Below are 24,338 nucleotides of genomic sequence, written 5' to 3'. Positions count from 1 at the left end.
GTCAGACATGGTCCGTGTCAGCATCATGTTCAGACATTATAATTCCAATCAGTACAAAAAAGTTCTTGTCAATTTTTCCACTAATATGTGAACAAGCTCACTAATAAAATGTTCCATTAAAACATGAACTACCTTGCAAGTAAACTAGATAATAACTATCTCTCTACATGCACATTAGTATATATGATGTCTAATCTTCCTACAAAATTTCATCAAAATCCCTAAAATGTTAAGCAGAAGATGGATATTACCAATAAACCACTATACATCCATCAAAAAACAGGCAATCAAAATTGTTATTGACACCAGCTTCCAATCTAAGTACTACAACCTTTTAGTATAACTTTAATTACTCTAAATTAATGGCTTTCTGTACCATTCTCTTGGAAGCAAAAGGAACAAGAGATTGCATGCTACATTATGCTATGAACACCCCCAACTAACCTTGGAAAGGGAGACACTGAGGTGATCTGTAAACAGTAAATAGAAGAGCCACAAAACTGAAAAGGGGAGACACAGTACAAGTCATCATCAGAAAGCAATATATAAAAAATCTAAGCTTTCCCACCAATAGAAGCTGAGAAATCTGTTAAAAAAAAGTGTAACAGACAGATGGATAGATGGACTGAAGGACAGACAAGGTGATTGCAATATTAGAGAGGGATATAATTAAAAACTGGTAAGAACATAATAACAATAATGAAGCCAGGAGAATAATGTCCAAATACCAACTCCACCTTTAAAAGTTTCTGGCTATGGGTCAGCTTATCTCCTTCAGGAATCATATGTCTCTGTTATTCTTTAAGCCAGGAGAATAATGTCCAAATACCAACTCCACCTTTTAAAAACTTCTGGCTATGGGTCAGCTTATCTCCTTCAGGAATCATATGTCTCTGTTATTCTTCACAGACCATGTACAAAAAGTCTCTTTTTAGAGATTGAATCTGAGGCTGAAAGAACTTTCTTAAAATTTCTTGATTACATTTGCATAAATATACAATACATGTATATTGCCAGAAAATATCCAATTTATTTGACAAGCTTTAGGAAGTCAGATTGAGAGGGTTACCAGAGCTAATCTGTTTCTAAGTGAGTACAAATAAATAGATAAATAAATAGATAAATAATTTTTTTTTCATCCTGCAACTACATTTCATAAATTAAACATGCAAAATTTGTACAAATTTGTTTATATTTTTAGCAATCTTTTGAGTGTGGCAGTCAGCATGGGCATCGTTAAACGTGTTACCTGATTTCTTTCTTCCATTGCTCATTACTGAAAAGGTAATCTTGAGACTATGTTATGCAGTGGAGGAATAAAACTGTGTTATTCAACACCCTTTATTTGTATAGTAGAAGGTTTTTTGCAGGATAAATATACCTCTTGTATCATTTCTACTTTAGATTATAACAATTTTATATACTTGACCTAAACATAATCTAGTATATACATTAGATGTCAGGAGAATTCAAGAGAAAAACTGAAATTAAAGCCAGAGAGACAATACCACAAACACAACAATGATACAGCGAACCAGACAATGATACAAGGACTCAGACAAGGAGGCTTTGCTGTATGGATGTAAATCCACGAGAACTCAGTAATTGATATCAATATATTATTTCTAAAGAATCATAAAAGTTAATCTAAATGATATAGTTTTGTAATGATAACAAACCTAAGGATCTACAAATGTATCAATATTGTGGCTGCAAATATGAAGTTTGTTACAGGCTTTCAAATTCTCACTTTTTGAACTGGCAAACTTGCACTACTGTGAAAGTATCATTGATTGTGAAGTACAAATTTTCATGGTTTTTATGGGTATGGTAAATCACAAAATTTGATTCCCAACAAAAAGGAAATATCCCATTTGTTTGTATGGTAGAGTTGGAAAATCCACAATTTAATAATTCCTAAAGTAACATTAATAATGTTTTGTTAATGAAGTAGAATTCTATTAGCATATTTTTTTTTAATTTATTAAAATGTCTTATTAGTCATTGACCACTGTCTATAGCCAACCCTTTACATGTCTTATGAGTAGTTTGACCATTATCTATAGCCAACCCTTTACATGTCTTATGAGTAGTTGACCACTCCCTATAGCCAGCCCTTTACATGCCTTATGAGTCGTTGACCACTATCTATAGCCACCCCTTTACATGTCTTCTGAGTAGTTGACAACTATCTATATCCAGCCCTGTACATGTCTTATGAGTAGTTTACCACTATCTATAGCCAGCCCTTTACATGCCTTATGAGTCATTGACCACTATCTATAGCCACCCCTTTACATGTCTTATGAGTAGTTGACCACTCCCTATAGCCAGCCCTGTACATGTCTTATGAGTAGTTTGACCATTATCTATAGCCAACCCTTTACATGCCTTATGAGTCGTTGACCACTATCTATAGCCAACCCTTTACATGTCTTATGAGTAGTTGACCATTATCTATAGCCAACCCTTTACATGTCTTATGAGTAGTTGACCATAATCTATAGCCAACCCTTTACATGTCTTATGAGTAGTTGACCATTATCTATAGCCAACCCTTTACATGTCTTATGAGTAGTTGACCATTATCTATAGCCAACCCTTTACATGTCTTATGAGTAGTTGACCATTATCTATAGCCAGCCCTGTACATGTCTTATGAGTTGTTGACCACTATCTATAGCCAACCCTTTACATGTCTTATGAGTAGTTGACCACTCCCTATAGCCAACCCTTTTCATGTCTTATGAGTAGTTGACCATTATCTATAGCCAGCCCTGTACATGTCTTATGAGTTGTTGACCACTATCTATAGCCACCCCTTTACATGTCTTATGAGTAGTTGACCATTATCTATAGCAAGCCCTTTTACATGCCTTATGAGTAGTTGACCATTATCTATAGCCAACCCTTTACATGTCTTATGAGTAGTTGACCATAATCTATAGCCAACCCTTTTCATGTCTAAGTGCTTAAAAATTTTCTGTCTTTCTAAGAAAATTAAGGATTATGAGATTAACATAAAAATAAATAAAAACAAAAGCAATGCAAAAATTGAAAATACAACAAACATGCAATATTTTTAAAGAAATGATAATTATAGGGCCAGTATGTGGTCACTGATATCAAGTTGGTTCCACACTTTGCAGGTACACTGTATTAAATGTTAATCAATTTCCTAGTTTGGAATATTTGTTAGTTACAACAGTTTCCAACCCACAATCCTCCATGGCTTTTAATCAAATGATATTTTAATGTTTCTATCAATAAAACTTGCATTATGTAAAAACATTTTTTGTCAGAACTATGATTAAGCACTCAAGTGATAAAATTTTACAAGATTATTCTTAATGAGAAGTTTCCACACAATCAATTTCTATACATGTTTATTTTCTAAATTCATCAATATATCCTTAATCAACATTCCATCAAGACACAATTTTTTGCTACTAAAAACCATATTTAATGACTTGAACTTCACAATATCATAGAAGGGAAATAACTCTATTCCAACTTTCTACAAAACAATTCTCAAGTACATTTACAACTCATTGCATGTTATTAAATGTTTTAGATATTTTTAGTAATGGAGTTTTTTGCCTTTTGTTATACATATTTAAGACCACAACAACCTAAAACTGAATAAGGAAACTTAAATGTCAGGCCATACAAAAGTATTTCTGTGTTTGACATAACACAAGTTGTTTCTCAAAATTCATTCCAAATGAGAATTTTAATTTTCAAAATGTGTAATACAATAATATTACAATTACTAATATTTTGTTGTTGTTAGCACATATCAATAAGATCAAAACAGCTTTTAAAATGATGGGAAAAATAATTATCAAAAACAGGGGAAAAATAAGTCAATCAGGGAGGTTTTAACATGTTGGACGGGCTATGGCAAACAAACTTATTCATAGTTTCAGCCTAATCTACTGGCTTCTTAAGGTAAAAGATATCTTTAACCTTAAAAGTCAAAATGAAATTTGTACTCCAAGTATCAAGAACATGATATTTGTTCTCGCAGGTCTCCGAACCAGCAAATCTTCCTCATTATGACAGCTATACAAACTGTACACCCATTCCACATGGGAGCAAACTGTACACCCATCCCACCTGGGAGCAAACTGTAAACCCATCCAACTTGGGCAAACTGTACATCCTCCCCATCCCCTAGGATCATACTGTATACCCATCCCAATTTGGAAGCAAACTATACACCCTTCCCACCTGGGAGCAGACTGTACACCCTTCCCACCTGGGAGCAGACTGTACACCCATCCCACCTGGGAACAAACTGTACAAATATAACAAATCATGAACAAAAAAATAGATTTATATTAAAAAGTAAATAACAGTGATGTTTATCAATTATTGACTTTTAACGAAGTCAATACATTTTATAATCTAACAGGTCCATATATAACATAATGACTGAGTCCTTAATTTATATATTCATATATTCTTCTGCTGCGCTTCCGCCATGATTGGCTAAGAGTAGTTATGGAAGGGAACAGTTTACATCCGGACCTAATTTAGAAGTATAGCGTCAATATACATGTAAATAGAAACATAGTGTCAATATATTTAAAAATAGAAACAAGGCTTCATGTACATGGAATACCCTTTGCATCATGTGATCATAATAACCAATGAACAAAGAATACTGTTATACCATATGTAATACAGTTAGATATTACTCAGAAATGAAAAAAACACATTTTCACCCAAAAATAATATAGACCTAATGTAAAAAAGGCTATAAAAGGTTTGAAGAATTTAAAGTTATGCAACCAAAGTATGGATATTCATTAAAACGTAACATACAGAATTTCAGATCACCATAACTAACAATTGTGTGATGTTAAACTGATCATGGCATTCTCAAGTTAAAATGTAACAGATAGTTGTATACCAAAATTAAATGATAGTATAAAAATCAGAGATGAGAACCACAAAAATATCAAGTCGAATTTCTATTGTGTATGCATAACTTCATGAACTTCATGAACAGTTGAAAAACAACATAACTGTAATAAGAGGTTAAATAAAAAAAAAAGATGTTTTTTAAGTCTCCTGATCTTACAGTTGACAACAATTAGTTTCATTAAAACAGAAACTGGCTTTAAAAAGAAAAAAAATTCAGATACTACAATTACAGACAAAGGGGAATAAATCAATTTTTTTCCATGGTTCTATATTTCTAGACAGTTTATCTCAAACATACCTTGAAATAAGTAGCACCTGAGTGAAACACAACAAAAACTATAGTAGAGAGCATGTACAATGAAACCTGTCTTCACTGGAACCTTGCCTAAACCAGACACTAACGGTCCTTTACCTTGGTCATAAAAGATCTGAAACCCTGCCTAAACCAGACACTAAAGTTCCTTTACCTTGGTCATAAAAGATCTGAAATCCTGCCTAAACCAGACACTAAAGTTCCTTTACCTTGGTCTTAAGATCAAACAAATTATAAAATCAGAAAAAGGTCTGATTTAGACTGGTATCACGTACATGTGATCAAAATCTTAAAAATTAGAGGCAGGGGGTTACAGGGGGTGGTGTACAAGGTGCTCCACCCTTTCTAGCAGAAAGGTGTTAAAAACCAGCTTTAAATTGGCTTAGCAATTTTAAGGTCTGAAAAATTTCATCTATATAACACCCATCCCTCCCCTCCCATTAAAAAAAATTCTGGCTACAGGCGTCATGAGCATTACTCAATTAACATTAAAAATTCTGCATAAAATATGAGAATATCTCCATTAACTTTTTAAATATTCAGCATAGAATATGGGCATTAGTGTATAATAAATAATGCAAAACACTGTAAGTGCTATTACCCTAATAAAGTAACATTGGAAAAGCAATATCAACATGGATTTGCTATTTATATCAAAATCACAAACTTCATCAGTTGTAAATAACAAAATTATGATGTCACATTGTTTGCTTCTTGTATCTGTGTTTTTCTTTTGTATTTTCTCTCCATAAAGAGAATGCATGTTTGAAAAAAACTTTTATACAATAAAAAAGCATGCATGAATATAAACTGTCAAAGGCATATTAATTCTTTCATGGTAATTATTCATTTGTAATTTCAAACTTCAAAGTTTAAAGTTCAAACTGACTTATTGATTACCATAAATTGGGATATTTTTGTGGTATTTTTGTTTTGGATTATTTGGCAGAGTTTCTTCAAAATGAAAAAAAAGCTTAAAATACAATACTTGTGAAAAACTAAGACAGCTAGTATATATAACGGTGTACTGGTGGGTGTGGACTGTGTGAGAACTGTTTTGTGGTTATGATTGCTCTTTTATTGAGTAATAAAAAAACAGTCAGATGAGCCAAATTTGTTCTTTTGGATAAGATACGAAAGGATTATTTGTTTATTTCCAAAATAAAACACTTATCATTCTGAATGCACCAAAATAAAACATGCATATTTTGGCAGAAAAAAAGTGGAAATAACCCTAACCCAAATTATCCCAATTTAAAAGGGGGTAGACCTAGAGTAAGAGACATAACTCTTGAAATCAGGGGTATGTTCGTATCAAAGGCTTATCAACTTTCATTTGAAACAGAATGATATCAGTCCAAGTTACTTAGATGCTTATATGAGATTGATCTAAAATGCTGAATATAAACATTCTAATGATTAGTTCGGGTTGTGGACAGCCAATATTTTTTATAGATTAATTTCTACTGCACAATTAGTTTGTTAATTACTATCAATTTAACAGTCTAAATTTTGTAGAGCTACATGTGTTCACAAACTTCAAAAATACCATTCTTGATTCAAAATGTCAGTTATAATTTTCTATCTTTTTTTCACATTTTCTATAATTTCAACTACAGGTCTTAAAAATGTGAAAAATTCCAAATCTCCAGTTTTGAAGGAACCACTTTATCACATGTATGGAATATATATCTGATAAAAACTATAATTCTACACTTCTTAAATGTTTATTGATATTACTCAGGTATTTTATCAGGTGATAGTCACTTAATCAAGAGAAGACCAACTCAATCACATGAACATCAAAATTTTAACTGTAAAAGTTTGTTCAACAAAGTTCATTTGAATGGCTGTAAAATTGAATTTGAAACCAATCCTTTAAAGATTGAGTAGATTAATTTACATAAGGTCATCTACTCCAATTCACTGAGTAACTGATTAACATTCTCACAAAAGGCAAAGGTCTTTCAGAAAGATTAATTTTGCCAAGGAGTTAATTTAATTTATAAATGAAATATTATGGCTTGGTTTAGATACAGATTCTATGTAAGGTATTGTAAAATTCCAGTCCCTTCCCAACAAAACAGAAATACTTCAGGGTCTGTAAGATTTATTTTAGCTCCATTATTGAATAAGATGAAATTGACATAAACTACCTTATAGATCGATCAAATCTAATTTACTTTCAAGAAAAAATTGGATGCAGGAAAGGGAAGCAACAAGATGCATAAATGTGCTTCAATAAAAAATATTGTTCAAATTAATTACTTATCTAAACCAAGTCTGGGGGTAATCTTGACATGTTCTGAAATCCTCCACACATAACTTTGGGTAGAGATTTTTTTTTTTTTTGGATGAAGAGAAAAAAATTAAAAAATCATGTGTTGTTACATATACTAGTACAGTAAATATAGCATTTATACTATCCATATGAGGCTTTCTGTTCATTCCAGTCAACCTCTTTCTTCAGAAAACCTAATATAAATAGTATCAATGCAATACCTGCTATAATAACACATGATTTACTATTTTTTCTCTTTAACAAAAAAAAAACATCTGGACCCCAAGTACCTTTGAAATCTTCTTACATCAGTGTTTTATGAACTTGTGGAGACCAAACTTTAAGCAAAACTGTACAATTCTTCTTCCTTCCAGCAAGGGTTGAATGAAGCCCACTCCTACTGGCCTACTGCAAGCAAGGGTTGAATGAAGCCCTCTCCTACTGGCCTGCGCTTTAAGCAAGGGTTGAATGAAGCTATCTCCTACTGGCCTGCGCTTCAAGCAAGAGTTGAATGAAGCCCTCTCCTACTGGCCTGTGCTTCAAGCAAGGGTTGAATGAAGCCTTCTCCTACTGGCCTGTGCTTCAAGCAAGGGTTGAATGAAGCCCATTCCTACTGGCCTGCTGCAAGCAAGGGTTGAATGAAGCCCTCTCCTACTGGCCTGCGCTTTAAGCAAGGGTTGAATGAAGCCCTCTCCTACTGGCCTGTGCTTCAAGCAAGGGTTGAATGAAGCCCTCTCCTACTGGCCTGCACTTCAAGCAAGGGTTGAATGAAGCCTTCTCCTACTGGCCTGTGCTTCAAGCAAGGGTTGAATGAAGCCTTCTCCTACTGGCCTGCGGCAAGCATATTTCATGATATGCAAGTGCGAGTTAAACAGATCTTGCCAACTGGGCACCCTTATTTAGGATGATCAACATATTACAAGAATAAGTAACAGTTCAGAGCTCTTGAGATCGCTGTGTCACCTAATTTTGGATGTTTTTTTTTTCTGTACAACAATATCACAAGGGCTCATTTTGGGTTAGCTAGCAAAAACTTGCTCACTTGACCAGATGGATAAACTATATTAATTCTACCCCTATTAAAGTTTCATTTTGGCCTAGTTTCATTTTGGCCTAGTTTCATTTTGGCCTAGTTTCAATTGATTTTTATTGTTGTATTTCTTTTCAATTATGTAGCAGTACTTAAAATGAAAATATCAGCAATAATTCATGTTTAATTGAAGCTCAGAATTCCATTCAACCAGTCGTTCAAGCAACGCATGATCAGGCTAATTACTTCAAAGTGATATTTTGTATGAGTGCACTTTTACATTATATAATAGCTAAACAGTAGTTGATTGCATGACAAAAAAAATGGCCTCAACCTTTTAAAGGTAAGATTAAAGACAAGTTAAAACAGTTTTCTTTTTAACTTACAATATTTTCACTAAAATAGAAAAGATTTCTTACATAAATTTAAAAAAAAGATTTTTTTTTCATTGTATTTAAAGAGCATGGGAAATCTACCATCCATATTTTCACATTGCTTTGCCCTTTTTAATAAAGGTGTCGAAATCTTCAAGCATTTTCCTGAGATATCTTTATAAAAGTCAAGATGCTGACTCAGTAGCTATTTATTGAAAACAGATTGGACAGTAAGTCTCCTTGGCTACTCTGGCAAGTCATCATAATAAAATCCTGGAAAGGATTAAGCTTTCCTTTTAAGATTACTGACAGAACCAGTTGTATTTGCAAATTGTTATAAGTTTGACTATCATATCTGCAGCTCTGATCTTGAGACCCGTTCAGGAACAGAAGACCCATACAGCAGTGACTTTTCTAGTGCTGTCACTTTCATCATAACCAAAATTCATTTCTGAGATCTTGCTATGAAAAAGAGACTTTTCTCAAGACTTCAGAACAAAAGTTGGTGACACAGTGTATATAGCTAAGATTCTGGTTAATAACAAAATTCCTAGTCAGACAGGTGGTTGTTAAATACAGTTAATAAGATTTTCATTTGTTTATTTCCTTAGATCCATATAACTTTACATGGACTTTTTTCCTTTCAAATTAAAAACATGACATTTAATAATTTTAATAATTCCAAAATATGAAACCAGGTGTGCCAATAGGGTAAGTGTCTTCATACCCAGTCAATAAATGTATATCTTACTTGATGGTCTTCTTCCTGAACATAGGTGAGCCTGATTGAAACCCAACATTTGCCCCTTTGTCTTCCCATGACCTCTTTCCAAGCTGTCTAGTGTCTGCTTCCTGTGGTGTGTATTTTTCAACCAGTTTGTCAACTTGTTCGGAGTCATTTTCATCATCTCTGCCTCTCCTCCAACAGTATAGGCATACAAATGCACCGAGGATCAGTGCAAATACTGCACCAATGGAGCTGACAACTGCCAACAAAATCTGGGTACTATCATCCATAGCTGAAAAAAAATAATTACTGAAGTTAGAGCCTAGTTTGCTTTTGGTAAGAGGAAGTATAGTAATCAATAAAATGAATTCAAAAACAATTTTTAAATTAATGCTCTTTTTAATATCTTTTCATTCATAACTCATTGAGTATCTATTTATGACTTTTGATATTTAAGCATGAAGTTAGATTTGCATGTAGCCTTTTCTTATACCATTGTCATTGTAGCTTTTTAACAAAGGAATTCATTCCTTGCAGCACTGCAGAACAGTTGGTTAGATTTTTTAACATCATTTATTTCTTTGCCTTAGATGGCTCGATTTATTCTGATTGGTTTGACAATATGAATTATACATTGCTGGAAATTTTCTGACTCTCCAAGATTAAATCAAATGTCAATATCCAATGTCTTTTTTTCGTCAATAACTACAGAAAGACAGAAACCTTGCTGTGTTTCAATCTTGAAATTTTTCATAACTACAGGAGCGTCTAATTACAGATAAAAATGACAAGTGAAGCATGTGAAACGGTTTAATAGAACAAAATTCAAAGAGAAATCCATTTGGTAAGAAAATTAAAAATCCATTCTTTTTTTTACATTCTTGTCAAAAACTCAATGCGAAAAGAAACCTTTTATCTTTCGAAATAAGTAAGTTGAAAAATACCTTAAATTCACAACATCTAATGAGGAAACAAGAACTGGCTGCCATTAATAACAATGTATATTAAATCAATCATCGAAATTCTTGAAAAGATGCCAATGATGGCATGTCAATTCTTATACAAGCCAAAATTTTGCAGCCTTTAATTCCATTACGATATTAATTTAATACAAAATGTAGGCGTGAAATTATGCACGATTTTTCCCAAGAGAAAAGGAAAATTTCCCGAATTTCTGCTTGAATAATACTTTAGTCATTTAGCCTTGTCAACCCTGATTATATTGATAAGTATGAAGGAATAAATGAAGCATCATGTTTTAAGTCAGATCTACATAAAACTTGCATTAATTCTTGTATACATTTCTGATGAAGACTTCGAATAAAGAATTGAAATGAACAAGCTGAATGCCATAAAATGCTAAGTTTGGAATTGTGAAAGTCATTTGTAGCAACTAATTTTATGGCAACATCAAGCAAACCATTAAAATCATATTAAAACCCCCAGAAAACAGTTACAAAAAATGCCTTCATTGACTGGTCTAATGGCTGGTTCCTTGACTACTTCCTAAACTGACTGTCTACCACACTCAGGAGTACTTACTTAGCCTTCATTGACTGGTCTAATGGCTGGTTCCTTGACTAAACTGACTGTCTACCACACTCAGGAGTACTTACTTAGCCTTCATTGACTGGTCTAATGGCTGGTTCCTTGCCTAAACTGACTGTCTACCACACTCAGGAGTACTTACTTAGCCTTCATTGACTGGTCTAATGGCTGGTTCCTTGACTAAACTGACTGTCTACCACACTCAGGAGTACTTACTTAGCCTTCATGGACTGGTCTAATGGCTGGTTCCTTGACTAAACTGACTGTCTACCACACTCAGGAGTACTTACTTAGCCTTCATTGACTGGTCTAATGGCTGGTTCCTTGCCTAAACTGACTGTCTACCACACTCAGGAGTACTTACTTAGCCTTCATTGACTGGTCTAATGGCTGGTTCCTTGACTAAACTGACTGTCTACCACACTCAGGAGTACTTACTTAGCCTTCATTGACTGGTCTAATGGCTGGTTCCTTGACTAAACTGACTGTCTACCACACTCAGGAGTACTTACTTAGCCTTCATTGACTGGTCTAATGGCTGGTTCCTTGACTACTTCCTAAACTGACTGTCTACCACACTCAGGAGTACTTACTTAGCCTTCATTGACTGGTCTAATGGCTGGTTCCTTGACTAAACTGACTGTCTACCACACTCAGGAGTACTTACTTAGCCTTCATTGACTGGTCTAATGGCTGGTTCCTTGACTACTTCCTAAACTGACTGTCTACCACACTCAGGAGTACTTACTTAGCCTTCATTGACTGGTCTAATGGCTGGTTCCTTGACTAAACTGACTGTCTACCACACTCAGGAGTACTTACTTAGCCTTCATTGACTGGTCTAATGGCTGGTTCCTTGCCTAAACTGACTGTCTACCACACTCAGGAGTACTTACTTAGCCTTCATTGACTGGTCTAATGGCTGGTTCCTTGACTAAACTGACTATCTACCACACTCAGGAGTACTTACTTAGCCTTCATTGACTGGTCTAATGGCTGGTTCCTTGCCTAAACTGACTGTCTACCACACTCAGGAGTACTTACTTAGCCTTCATTGACTGGTCTAATGGCTGGTTCCTTGACTAAACTGACTGTCTACCACACTCAGGAGTACTTACTTAGCCTTCATTGACTGGTCTAATGGCTGGTTCCTTGACTACTTCCTAAACTGACTGTCTACCACACTCAGGAGTACTTACTTAGCCTTCATTGACTGGTCTAATGGCTGGTTCCTTGACTAAACTGACTGTCTACCACACTCAGGAGTACTTACTCACCACAGTGTTCATTTTCATTATTGGAGATTAGTAACTCCAATTATTGGAGAAAATTTTTCCTCTGTTTTTAGCATGATCAACTTAATATTTTTCCAGCAGTATGTGCTATATAAGTTCATATCTAGGTAATTTGAAGTCTATGCTGTATATTTATGTGCAAACAAATTTATGATAGAAATGTTCAGACCCAGACATGATATTGGTTTTCATAACGAATAAGTTCTATAACTCCAAAATTTAAAATTGGAAATGCATTTATATTGAGAGTCATTATAAACAATACACAAAATTTGAATAGAATATTCTGAAGCATTTTTGAGTTATTATCAGCCAATAGAGATCAGCTTTGCCAAGTGCATCATGATACAACCAAAACATGTTGAACTCGCTTCCTCAAATAAAAATAGGGACTTGTAATATATTATAGACAAAACAACTGGTTTGGATACCATTTTGTGTAAAATTTCAAATTCAGTTAAAGTTAAAATAAGTTCCGCTATACGAGTGCTATCAAAGACTTTGACTTTGATTCACATATCTCAAAGAATCATCATTATCAGTTAAACGATAAACTATTTCCATTAATTTTAATAAAATCACCTATTTCCCCCCCCCCTTTTTGATGACTATTTTTTCAAAGAGGGAGGGGTCAGACCTCTGAACAATTAGTTAAATTTGAGAATGATCAGATACATGTAAGATTTACTCAAGTTGAATATACAAAAGTTACCTTTTAGACCCCTTGGCCTCTGAATTATTACCACAAAAACATACAAGATATCTGAAATCTGATTGATAAATACATAAAAAATCTACTAATAATTAATAATTAAAATGCAAATTAGTCAAGTACAATCATTAAAAAAGGACACATTTTCCTGCTTTGTTGTGATATATTAAATTACAAATCTGATTAAAATTTTACTTGCTATGTTTTGTATTTCAATAAATTATTTAATTAGTTCCACAATTAAACTATTTGCAATTATTCAAAATATAAAAGTGATTCAAAATATTCTGGACAAATGCCCCAATGGAGCCTTGAATTTTACTGTTGCCATCACTTATGTCCAATGAAATGCAACATAATAAGCTCCAAATAATTGCACTGCTATAGTTGAGCATGATGTCCAAGTGAACTTAATACCAACTGTACTATAAAATGGTGATTTTTGGGGCATCAACTGGCCTTATTTTGTAGCCTATAACTCAAAGACAATTAGAGACTATAGACATCACAAAGAGACTACCCTGCTTCAAATAAAGTTAAATATACAAGCAGTTTAGGAAGAAATGTGAAGGATGGAAAGATGGAAAAACAGACGGATGGTGTGATACCCATACACCCTAAAAACTTGTTTTGCCTGATAAGTCTATTCTTTGAAAAAAAAATCTCTGAAAAAAAAAGAGGTATAAAATGAGCACACTGACAAATAAGATAGACAATACCCAATTAATCATTTCCATCAATTCTAATTACAACAATATTTTCCCACTTTTAACCCCAAATTTTCAAAGGGGGTGGCAAAAACCTCCGAAGTCTTTAGGACACTCAAACACGTCCCTGGAACTAATGCTTCAAGTTTTTCTCAAGTCATCATAAAATAGACATTGCCACTAACGGAACTAATACCCCCTGCAGCCTGTTGAATCCTGCACATCTGGGAACCAATATGGACACATGATTTATATTGGGCATAATTTTTATGGGGGTAAACTAAGCACTTTTGACACACAATTTTGCTGTCATTTCTATAACACCCAACCCCAAACCGCGATCAGTAAGGTTTATTTTTGTTAACAACACAATGACACCATATAACTACAAATTTACTTTCAACATAAATTCCTGACAATATGCACATTAGACCAAGTTTTAGTTCAACAGCTGTCATTTCAACATTTTTTATCGAGACATAAATTCTGACTGTATGCATGTCTCCGTGTGATGATATTAAATCTCACTAAGTTTATGAAACAATGCTGCAAGCTGCTAAAAAAAATCCCATGACTTCTCCAATTTTTGCCCAAACATTGATTCCTGACAATGTGGTAATCTAACACCCCATTATAAAGTTTCATTGCAATCTTGCAAGTTGATGAGGAGGAGTGGACAATGCATTAGACCGAGTTTTGTTGAAAAATGCCTTAGTTCAAACTGCAATCACTTCTACAATTTTGCCAAAACATTAATTCCTGACAACATGGTAATCTAACACCCTACTAAGTTTCATTACAATCTTGCAAGTTGTTGAGGAGGAATGGACAATGCATTAGACTAAAATTTTGCTGAAAAATGCCTTAGTTCAACAACCGTAATTTCTACAATTTTTATCCAAACATAAATTTCTGATAGTAGGCACATCCCCATGTAGTTACATTGCATCCCACAAAGTTTCAACACAATGCTGCAACCTGCTTAGAAAAATAGTTCAGACATACAGACAGGGTGAAACCTATTTACTCCCAAACTCTGTTTTGCAGGGGGGGGGTATAATAATTGAATAAAAACAAACACCAATGACAATAACATAAAAGTCAAAAAGATCAAATTTCATAAAAAATGGATTACAATCCACAAAAATTTATATAATACCTGTAAAATTACAGAAGTTGGTCTGATTAGTTTTCAATTTAAAAGTTCTATTGCACTGTTATTGGTCCTTTACTGTATTATTTAATGTCAATTGTTAGTTTGAAACACTTACATTACTTGCACTTGCAACACTCCAAAATTAGATATCCAATCCAACTACATGCTATTTTGAACCCCAAGAAGTTAAGAACTCACTCCAGGAAACAGAAGATTCAAATACACACAGTCCTCAGAAAGTACAAATAAAAACTGTCAAATGATTAAGAGAACTTAAATGGGTCATAATCTGTATCATTTGAATACAATACACAAGAAAATGTCTGCTTCAGTCATTAAAACTTGTAATAAAACACTTTTTATAGAATGAAATTTCAGATTATTACCCAATTATCTCATATATAATTGTAAAATGTGACTTTTTCACTGCTAATTAGGAGAAGCTGGTTACATGACATACAGAATTCTTTAGATGATAATAATATTACGCCCACAGGGTAATTAACAATTTGTGGAGTCTATCTGTCTGTCTGTCTGTCTGCAAGTCTGCATTTGAAGTCTGAAGTTTTATTATTGTCTACTATCTCTGTAAATCTATTTGTCCAGATTGTCTGTCTACTATCTCCATAAATCTGTTTGCCCAGACTGTCTGTATATTATCTCTGTAAATCTGTTTGCCCAGATTGTCTGTCTACTATCTCTGTAAATCTATTTGTCCAGATTGTCTGTCTACTATCTCCATAAATCTGTTTGCCCAGACTGTCTGTCTATTATCTCTGTAAATTTGTTTGCCCAGATTGTCTGTCTACTATCTCTGTAAATCTGTTTGCCCAGATTGTCTGTCTACTATCTCTGTAAATCTGTTTGCTCAAATTGTTTGTCTTTTATCTCTGTAAATCTATTTGCCCAGATTATCTATCTATTAATTCTGTAAATCTATTTGCCCAGATTATCTATCTATTAATTCTGTAAATCTGTTTGCCTGTTTTTTTGCCTCATATTGTCTGAAAACCATATCAGCTAATCTGTTTGCCCAATCTTCTGCCTCAGATTGTCAGTAAATTGTATTGGTCAATACATTTCCCATTTCTTCTAGCCTAAGTAACATTCTTGATCCACTTATTTGCCCTTTTTGTGCCAAATCAAGATATAAGGAGAGCTGATTTGGTGAATATGTCAGAGACAACAACCTGACTATCTATAGGCCAACTTGGTCAATCTGTTTGAATTTCTTTCCACAAGGCTTTGGTGAATATGTCAAACAACAACCCCACTATCTATTGGCCATCTTGGAATTTCTTTCCACCTCTGGTTTATCAACAACTACTGTGAACATACTAATTATTAGTGCCTAATTACTTTGTGTTAATTTGATGAGGAACATAAGGGGGAAAAGGAACCAGCAAAATTGTATTTTTCTGCACTATGACTGACTTACCAAGTTCCCAAACTATATAAATGCTAGCAAATTTATAAGTCAAGGGTTACCTCATGTACAGAAAAGGCTAGTTCTGTAAAAAAAAAAAGAACAAGCTGAAATTATTCATTTTAGGATTGCATCATATAATTGAAGAGGCCAGGAAATGTGAGCCATGCCAAGCATTCTAAGAGTAAAACATGACAATAAATAGTCTCATGTTGATGAAAATATTAGAATATAAACTGCATACATAACTTCTGAATGAAGAAAAAGTACAGACAACCGAGTTTTTTTCATTAACTTTCTAAGACCAAGGGACATAACTAAGCTAAAAATTCATGAACTGGTACAAAGTTCAAACTTGATCTGTAATCTGTTGTGGTTCAGCAACGTACCAAATATCAAATGAATATCTAAAATCAAAGTGCTGATAGCACTGGTGGTTTTTTATTCTTGTGAAAACTGCAGCATGAACATAATTTCAAATATTATATGATGTTAAATAAAATTGTGATCATACATTGCATTTTAAATAGCATTAAGAACTGTCTTTTTTCATATGTATAAAATGAAAGTCAATCTATACTACTGATGCAACTGCACACACATTTACAAGTGTTGTTCCATTTCACCTTTTTCTCCAATTCTAAATCTAACCATAAGTTAATGTGCATTTACATTCAAAATCTTTATTAATATTATTATCAGTATTAATCCTACATAACAATCATACTTAAATAAAACTAATATCAGCTTAAGAAAATAATTTCCTTAACACAAGATTTTCAAAAACTAGACTTTTATCAATTTGAATTTTCCTGCCAATTTTACTTGGTTAAAATCACTGCTCTTCACTTCATGTTTATAAATGGTAAAATATTAATGATATGATGGATAATTTGACTTATAAGTGTGTTAAAATGAAAATATTTAACACATTTTAACATCCTTCCAGACACATTACTGCAAGAAATAAATTCCATAAATGTAAATTTATTACTAATTATCTTTCAAGGCCAAAAAGGAGTCGGTCAAATTTTGAGTTGATATGAAGACTAGACCTAATTTTATTTACATAAATAATAGAATATTATTGAACTGAAAAATTGCAAGAAACATATTTACTTGTTATAAAAGAGGTGTTGAATGATATAAAAGGAATTACATTTGACTATATTTTTGTGTAGTGTTCAGAAATAGCAGGGAAGTTCCAGTGATACACTGGTGACATAAGTTATTTTGATCCTGAAGGATCAGAAACCCAAAAAGTGCAGAAAACTGATTTGCCAGACCAATGGACTGACTGATTACCTAAAATTCCCATTGGCATATGTAGGTGGGAGGGGACTAATAAATTATATTTGTTCATTTGCAAAACAATTTACAACGAAAAAGAAAAGATAAATTGGTTTAGAACAGGATGATTTACTTCAATAGCCTTTTCCTAAAGATATTTGAATATTTTCACAAATCAATTCTAAGACTGAAAGGTAAAATAATTGTCCTGGTACATGACGTTGCATTAATTGTTCATGCTAGGTATACCCCACTTGTATAGGAAGTTGATATTGGGTAGCTAACAATGTATGCCCTATACCCTACTTGTAGAGGAAGTTGATATTGGGCAGCTAACAATGTATGTCTTATCTTTATAAAGGCACATATCAAATTTGAAGTCAATGCATTCTGTTGAAGCTGATATTTTTGGGACGAAAACTTTCTCCATCATCCCATAAAGTGAAAAAATGGCTAAGTCTTACCAAATAGGAAATTGATATCAAATCACTTACAACTTATGCCCAATTTATATAAAGCCACATACTAATTTTAAATCACTCCATCTTTTGGTTACCCAGATAATTGCAACAGAATTTGGAAGAACTAAGAAACAGACAGACTGAAATGGTGATTGCAATATACCACTCATTCCTTAAGTGGGAGTATAATATTACTGAAAATTTGTATAATAATACAAATTCACTTTAAGAAAAAACAAAAATTGCCAAAAAAACTTCAGAAGCATTAGGAATGTTGATCAAATTTGTACCTTTAAATAGCTATCAGTTCATCTAATTCAGGAAACAGGGGTTTAACAGAAAAAAAAATGAAATCACTGAAGTCAATCATTTGAAATAATTTTAATATTAAACTTTAAATGTGTTGATGTTCCTTAAGATATTAACATTACGTTGTAATATCTACATTACATGGAAGAATGCAAGAGAATAAAGTACTTCATAAACTCAATAGTGGAAGGAATTTCGATTTCCAAGCGGGATAACTTTCACGATATAAGTGGCTCATTATTGATTTTTTTTTCTTGTCCAAGATATTCATGGCAGTAATATTTGGTGTAGATCTTCTCAAAAAATTTTGAAAAATGTAGGCGTGAGAGTGCTTACATGATGAAAAGACAGACTAGTAACAAATTATGGTGGAAAATATGGATAATTGTATAGAAAACTAGAACTGGAAATCACTGGAGCAGGATGTCAGCCCCTTTCCCCCTATTGAAAATTTCTGGATCCACCACTATATCTGAACTTAAAGATGCACTGCATTAGGGAAGAATGTAATAGAAAGTAAAACTGACGTGGGAACAACGGATGACTTATGACACTTGAATGGAGTTTGATAAAACAGGAAATTAGATACCTAAGCTATGACCCTGAAATGCACAGTATGAGAAAATATCCAGTAAACCGAAAGTCATCATGTTTAACCCAGAAAACAGAATTTAACTTTACGGAAAATCAATTTATTTCTACTACAACTTGGTAAATAGTTAATAATTCACAACTACTTTTACCCCAACAAGACAAAAGAGAGCATACTCTTTTTGTTTTATCAATGTGTTGTGGGAATGATAAATATTTAATGTTGCGGTGAGAATTAAACAGAGTATTCCTACGACATTTCCCATCGCTTTGCACTCAGCAAATTTAATCAGGGGAGATAAAACAAATAAAAAGAACATAAACAATATTCAATTAGAGAGGCAAGGCAGACTGTAGATAGCAACAATGTGATGCAATTTTATCCTGAGACAAAATTCTTTTCTAGATATCTGACGTGGTGACTGATCAATTATTTTTTCTAGGGAATCGACTGTCGAACTCAGCTGTGACAACATACAGTTTTTTTTTTTCATGATGAGAGAGGGCACATGATGACCATGTTTGGAATTGTAAGGGAGCCTTGCACCATTTATAAAATTCCAACTGAAAATATCCGATTAAAATCAGAAATATCACACACAGTTTTATAGAGACTAGTAAACTTTAAATTCTAAAAACCTGAAAGTGAATCAGTGCCCTATTTTCTGGATTCTACAGTAAATAAAGAATATATCCAAGGTATTCTGAATGTATTTCTAAAGATTTTCCAACCTTAATTTTAGGTTCTAACTTTGGCCCCACTCCTAAAAGAAATGAGCTCCAAAATTTCAGCAGAAAATTTCCTGACAATTCAGGGTTTTGTTGTTTTATCACTGATTATTTGGATTGATCAGTAGTTATATTGAAACATATTCTTACAGATACCAGCTATTTACTGAATGTTCCCAGTGTAAAAATGTTTGATATAAATTCAGTAATTTTACTCTCGCACTTTCTCCCTCAAATTGTCACAACATGAATATCAATCAGCCGTTCACAAAATTAAAAATTTATGTTGAAAATAGCAAAGAATAATGAAGAAAATCTATAATAAATAGGATAATCAATTGGTTATCGTGAATAACCAAAACATCATCACTCGTGCCAACAACGAATTAAGATTTAACTTGTGCACTGAACAAGTTCTGCACAATGTTTAAATCTAAGCATCCTTCTGCATGTGTGATCGTATATAGGTTATTCAATCTTCCTAATTAATTATCCTATTATTACTCATCATTTCATTGGCTTTAATACAATGGAAAATTCCATCATCAACATAAAGGACATAAGTCAGTTTTAAATACAACTTTCGTTTCAGACTTTTCCTTTGACTACTGCCTAGATTTTATAAGTAAGGTATAATTTTGTTATTACCCTTCAAATACTATGTAAACAATGTTGGCCATCACCTATGTATATCATTTTGTAGTTACAATTTTCACACTCTTTTTCCAATTGTATGGGACCCAGGCAGTCCTTTTTCAAATAGGTAGAAAAATTACTGAATTTTCAGGAATGAAAAACAATGCAAAAGTTTTCTTTGTATTTAAGACCAGCCTGATACATGTACCTTTAGGAATTCATATCAAAATGCCTAACTGTTTAACATTTGTGCAATAATGGATTTATGTAGCATTCAGCAGGGTCCTGTAAAACGACCCTTTCACAAAGAAAATAATATCAAAATCATGCCAAATTTTGACTTTACTGCTGTACCTTCTTAATTTTGACTTCCAAATGGAAAATTTGTCAATATTTTTTTCCCAAAAAATACACAGATTATCCCCTGGCAATGTTGTGATAATTTTGTTCCCAAAATGCATAAATAAACCCTGGCAATGTGATGATTTTGAATCTTAAAATTTTTAATGATTGAAAGAACAAATGTTTACTTTCTACACCAAATGTACAGAAAATAAAAGAACAGCGTTTTTCCCCTGTGAAAAAAAGTGAAGAAAACCAAATTCATTGAAAGTCCAAGGGCCATAACTGCCATAAAAATCAATCAACCCTAAGTCAAACTTAATCAGTAACTTCTCATAGTAAGACTACATACAAAAGATAAAATCAATTGGTGAAAGCATTACAAAAAAGTATGGAAAACTGTAAATTCACTGAAATTTTCTAAGTCCAATGGCCATAACTTCCATAAAAATCATTCAACCGTAACCAAAGTCAAACTTAATCTGTAACTCTTCATAATAAGGCCACATACTGAAAACAAATTTATTTGGTAAAAGCATAACAAAAAAAGTGCAGAAAACACGGATGGACGGAGGAAGGATGGACGCCTGGCATTTCCATGTCCTCTCGCAACCCGTCGCAGGAGATAAAAAACAGATATGCAACAAATGTGAGCATTTAATACAGAGACTATCAAAGGTCATCCTTTGATTGAAAGATCCTTATTTATTCAGACTAAAATTGTAATTTCAGGTGGTACACACCATTACATAATACAGAACAAAAATAATCTTTTAAATACAGTAAAACCATTTTTATTTAAACATTGGTTTCATATAGACAGATGTTAGGTTTACACAGGAACAAACTACATTTAAAACTGATATAAAGGGACTTTAAAAAGTCCCTGGTTCACACAGATTTCTCTGAGTTTCACTGCAATTCACTTAAATTCATCAAGAGACAAGATCACAGGATTGCAGGATTACAGTTACGTGTACTATCTCAGTGCTTCTACTGGAAACATATTTAATTTTTGTAGTCTACTAATTTTCACTGTTATTGCAATGGGTCAATAGATAAGAGCAAAAAAACAGTATCCATGAAATGGCCTTCTAACACTTAAGTTTGCTAATCATTTTTAAAATGTGAAAATTGATACCTGTGAATATGTCCACTTGAGAGAATTTACAAAAAATTATGTTAACTAACACAGTCAATTCCATCAATATGAAATTATAACAATAATTCATCTTAAAATCAAACACATACCTGTTCATCTGGAGTATGATTAAAGAATCCCACAGAATAAGTCTGTTCAACAGAATAATTGAAAATGACCTTTTATAGACAAATTTGATTCAACATTACCCAAACATTAAGTATAACATTGATGGGTCAAGGAGGGGTGTTTCAGCAGTTAAAAAAGCCCCTCCTCAAACTTTTATTGTAAAATCGTTTGTTCATTTCATACATTTAGGGGAAATAGAATGACCATTAAAGTCACAGGTACCTCCTTTTCAAAATATCTGGATCCACACCCGATTGACCCAAAAAAAACAAATGGTGAACAATAAAGAATGTGTTTATCTATCGACTCATTTTTCAATTCAAAAGCCTGAGGTGTCAATTACCAATAGGATCATGATTTCAGATTGATTCATTAAGTAAAAATTGATTCACCTTACTTAATTTTGATTGGATGAATCACACATCACTGGTTGAAAACTAAAAGTTTTAATACCATTATTGAAGTTAAAGATCCTAAAAATTGGGTTTCAAACCCATAGCAGGTTCAAACTACTCAAGTTAATAATGATGAAAATTGATTGTAGTATTAGGATACCAATCCAATTCACTCAATTATAACACTGACATGTAAAATTTTTACAGCGAATACAATGATAGTGTTCAGGAGACAGAGTAGGTGATCTATAATGGTTGATGGATTGATAGGATATGGTTTAATATCCTATGGCAGATATAATGTATGTCATGCATTTAAGGAAGAGAACATTTGACAGTCAGACAGACCTTTTTCTGTGCTGGTCTGACAAGCTGAGCCAGATCTTTATTGTGCTAGCTCATAGAAGCCACAGCATGCAGAAAGGCATGCCATCCACACATTATTCAGATTCCAGTCTGGCAACCAGTCGTCACTCTTCTCTTAGAGTTGACTTAAATAGTTATCTGGACTATTGATAAGTAGACTAAAATTTTCTACCTAACTATTTCCATGTTGATTACTTCCCATTAACCACTTCTGCACTGTCAAACTAACTTTATCTCCTGAACATTATAATTGTATGCGCTGTAACCAATTTTAAATCCAAATAATATAAATTTGGATGAAAATTAAGAGATAGAAATAGTTGTGGTATATGTATCTTACATTTTACCAATAGATGTTAGAGTAAATCCAAATTTATTTTCATTACTTTTAGTGATATCAATATTTCATAGAATATCTGTTTCTTGAAGAATCAGCAAAAATTAGGATTGATTCTTAACTTTTGAGAGCAAGTGTTCTGTTATTGCTAAATTCTATGCATTTTGAAGTGTTTCACATAATCCAATACATAAACGCAGGCATCTATTTCTCATGTGATGACTGTTAGTGATAAAATCCATTGAATTATGAATCGAGGTGTTGAAATGTAAGAAGCTTGGAGTCATTCTTCACAGAAGAACAAAGGACATTTCAAAACTCAGCAGGAAATTCAAAAACTGACAGAAATATACTTCCAAGACAATGAATATCTGCAGATGATTTCATTATGACTTTCATAGTTTGTAATCAATATTTTTTATTCATACTATACTTAATTCAAACAGTCATTCAGTAAACAGGAAGTGGAATGCTTGGAACAAAACAGAAGCAGCTGATTCAAAGTACAACTCAACATGCACGGAAGGCAGCATACCAAATTTTGAGTTATTTCAGTGCTGTGTTTCAGTGGAGAATCCATAAATTCCAATTAGGGAAGATGGATGCTGAGTGTTAACCAACATTTTCTAACATGAGGTGGGCATGTCCATTGGGGCCCCTTAGGATTCACCTATGGGTTTCAAAGTTTGGGTTAACAAAATAGAATAGTAAAATAACCAACAAAGTTTCAGGTAATGGGAACACATGACCATGATGTGTACCATGTTATCAGTAGTTGAAAATTAAACAGACAGATGTACACATGCATGTATGTGTAACCATCAAACATATGTACACGTGCATGTATGCGTAACCATCAAAGATGTGACAACAAATCTTGATGTTTACCATGTGTAAAGGGAAAATTACATACAGGAATAAAATGAGTTAAATTGGGTATGGTGAATATGTCAGTGAGACAACAGTATACCAGTTAATTGGATAGGAGCTCGAACCAATACCCTATCTAATTCATATAAATACATAACAAATAAATGGCCAAAAATTTGAAAAATTCCACTTGATTGCATTATTATTTAAATTCCCTCAAAGATGTACCTTAAAAACCTTA

At 33.1% G+C, this 24,338-nt stretch overlaps 1 protein-coding gene across 8 annotated transcripts in view; it reads right to left on the bottom strand.

Annotated features, from left to right (window-relative positions):
- The window catches only part of LOC148613139 (synaptotagmin-7-like), a 185,115-nt gene that overhangs the window by 150,025 nt on the left and 10,752 nt on the right, over positions 1 to 24,338 (bottom strand). For 7 of the 8 annotated variants that reach the window (XM_088586319.1, XM_088586325.1, XM_088586326.1 and 4 more), the window contains one exon: positions 9,682 to 9,949. In XM_088586319.1, coding sequence (XP_088442445.1) covers positions 9,682 to 9,949 — 268 coding nt within the window. Of the gene's footprint in view, positions 1 to 9,681; positions 9,950 to 15,190; positions 15,326 to 24,338 lie in introns of those variants that run through there. The other variant, XM_088586321.1, reaches the window with a different exon arrangement.

Source organism: Perna viridis, chromosome 6 (genome assembly GCF_037379345.1).
Source record: "Perna viridis isolate PV_CMFRI_1.1 ecotype Kerala chromosome 6, ASM3737934v1, whole genome shotgun sequence".
In the NCBI taxonomy this organism is placed as follows: Eukaryota; Metazoa; Mollusca; class Bivalvia; order Mytilida; family Mytilidae; genus Perna; species Perna viridis.
This window is presented reverse-complemented; position numbering and strand designations above follow the sequence as displayed.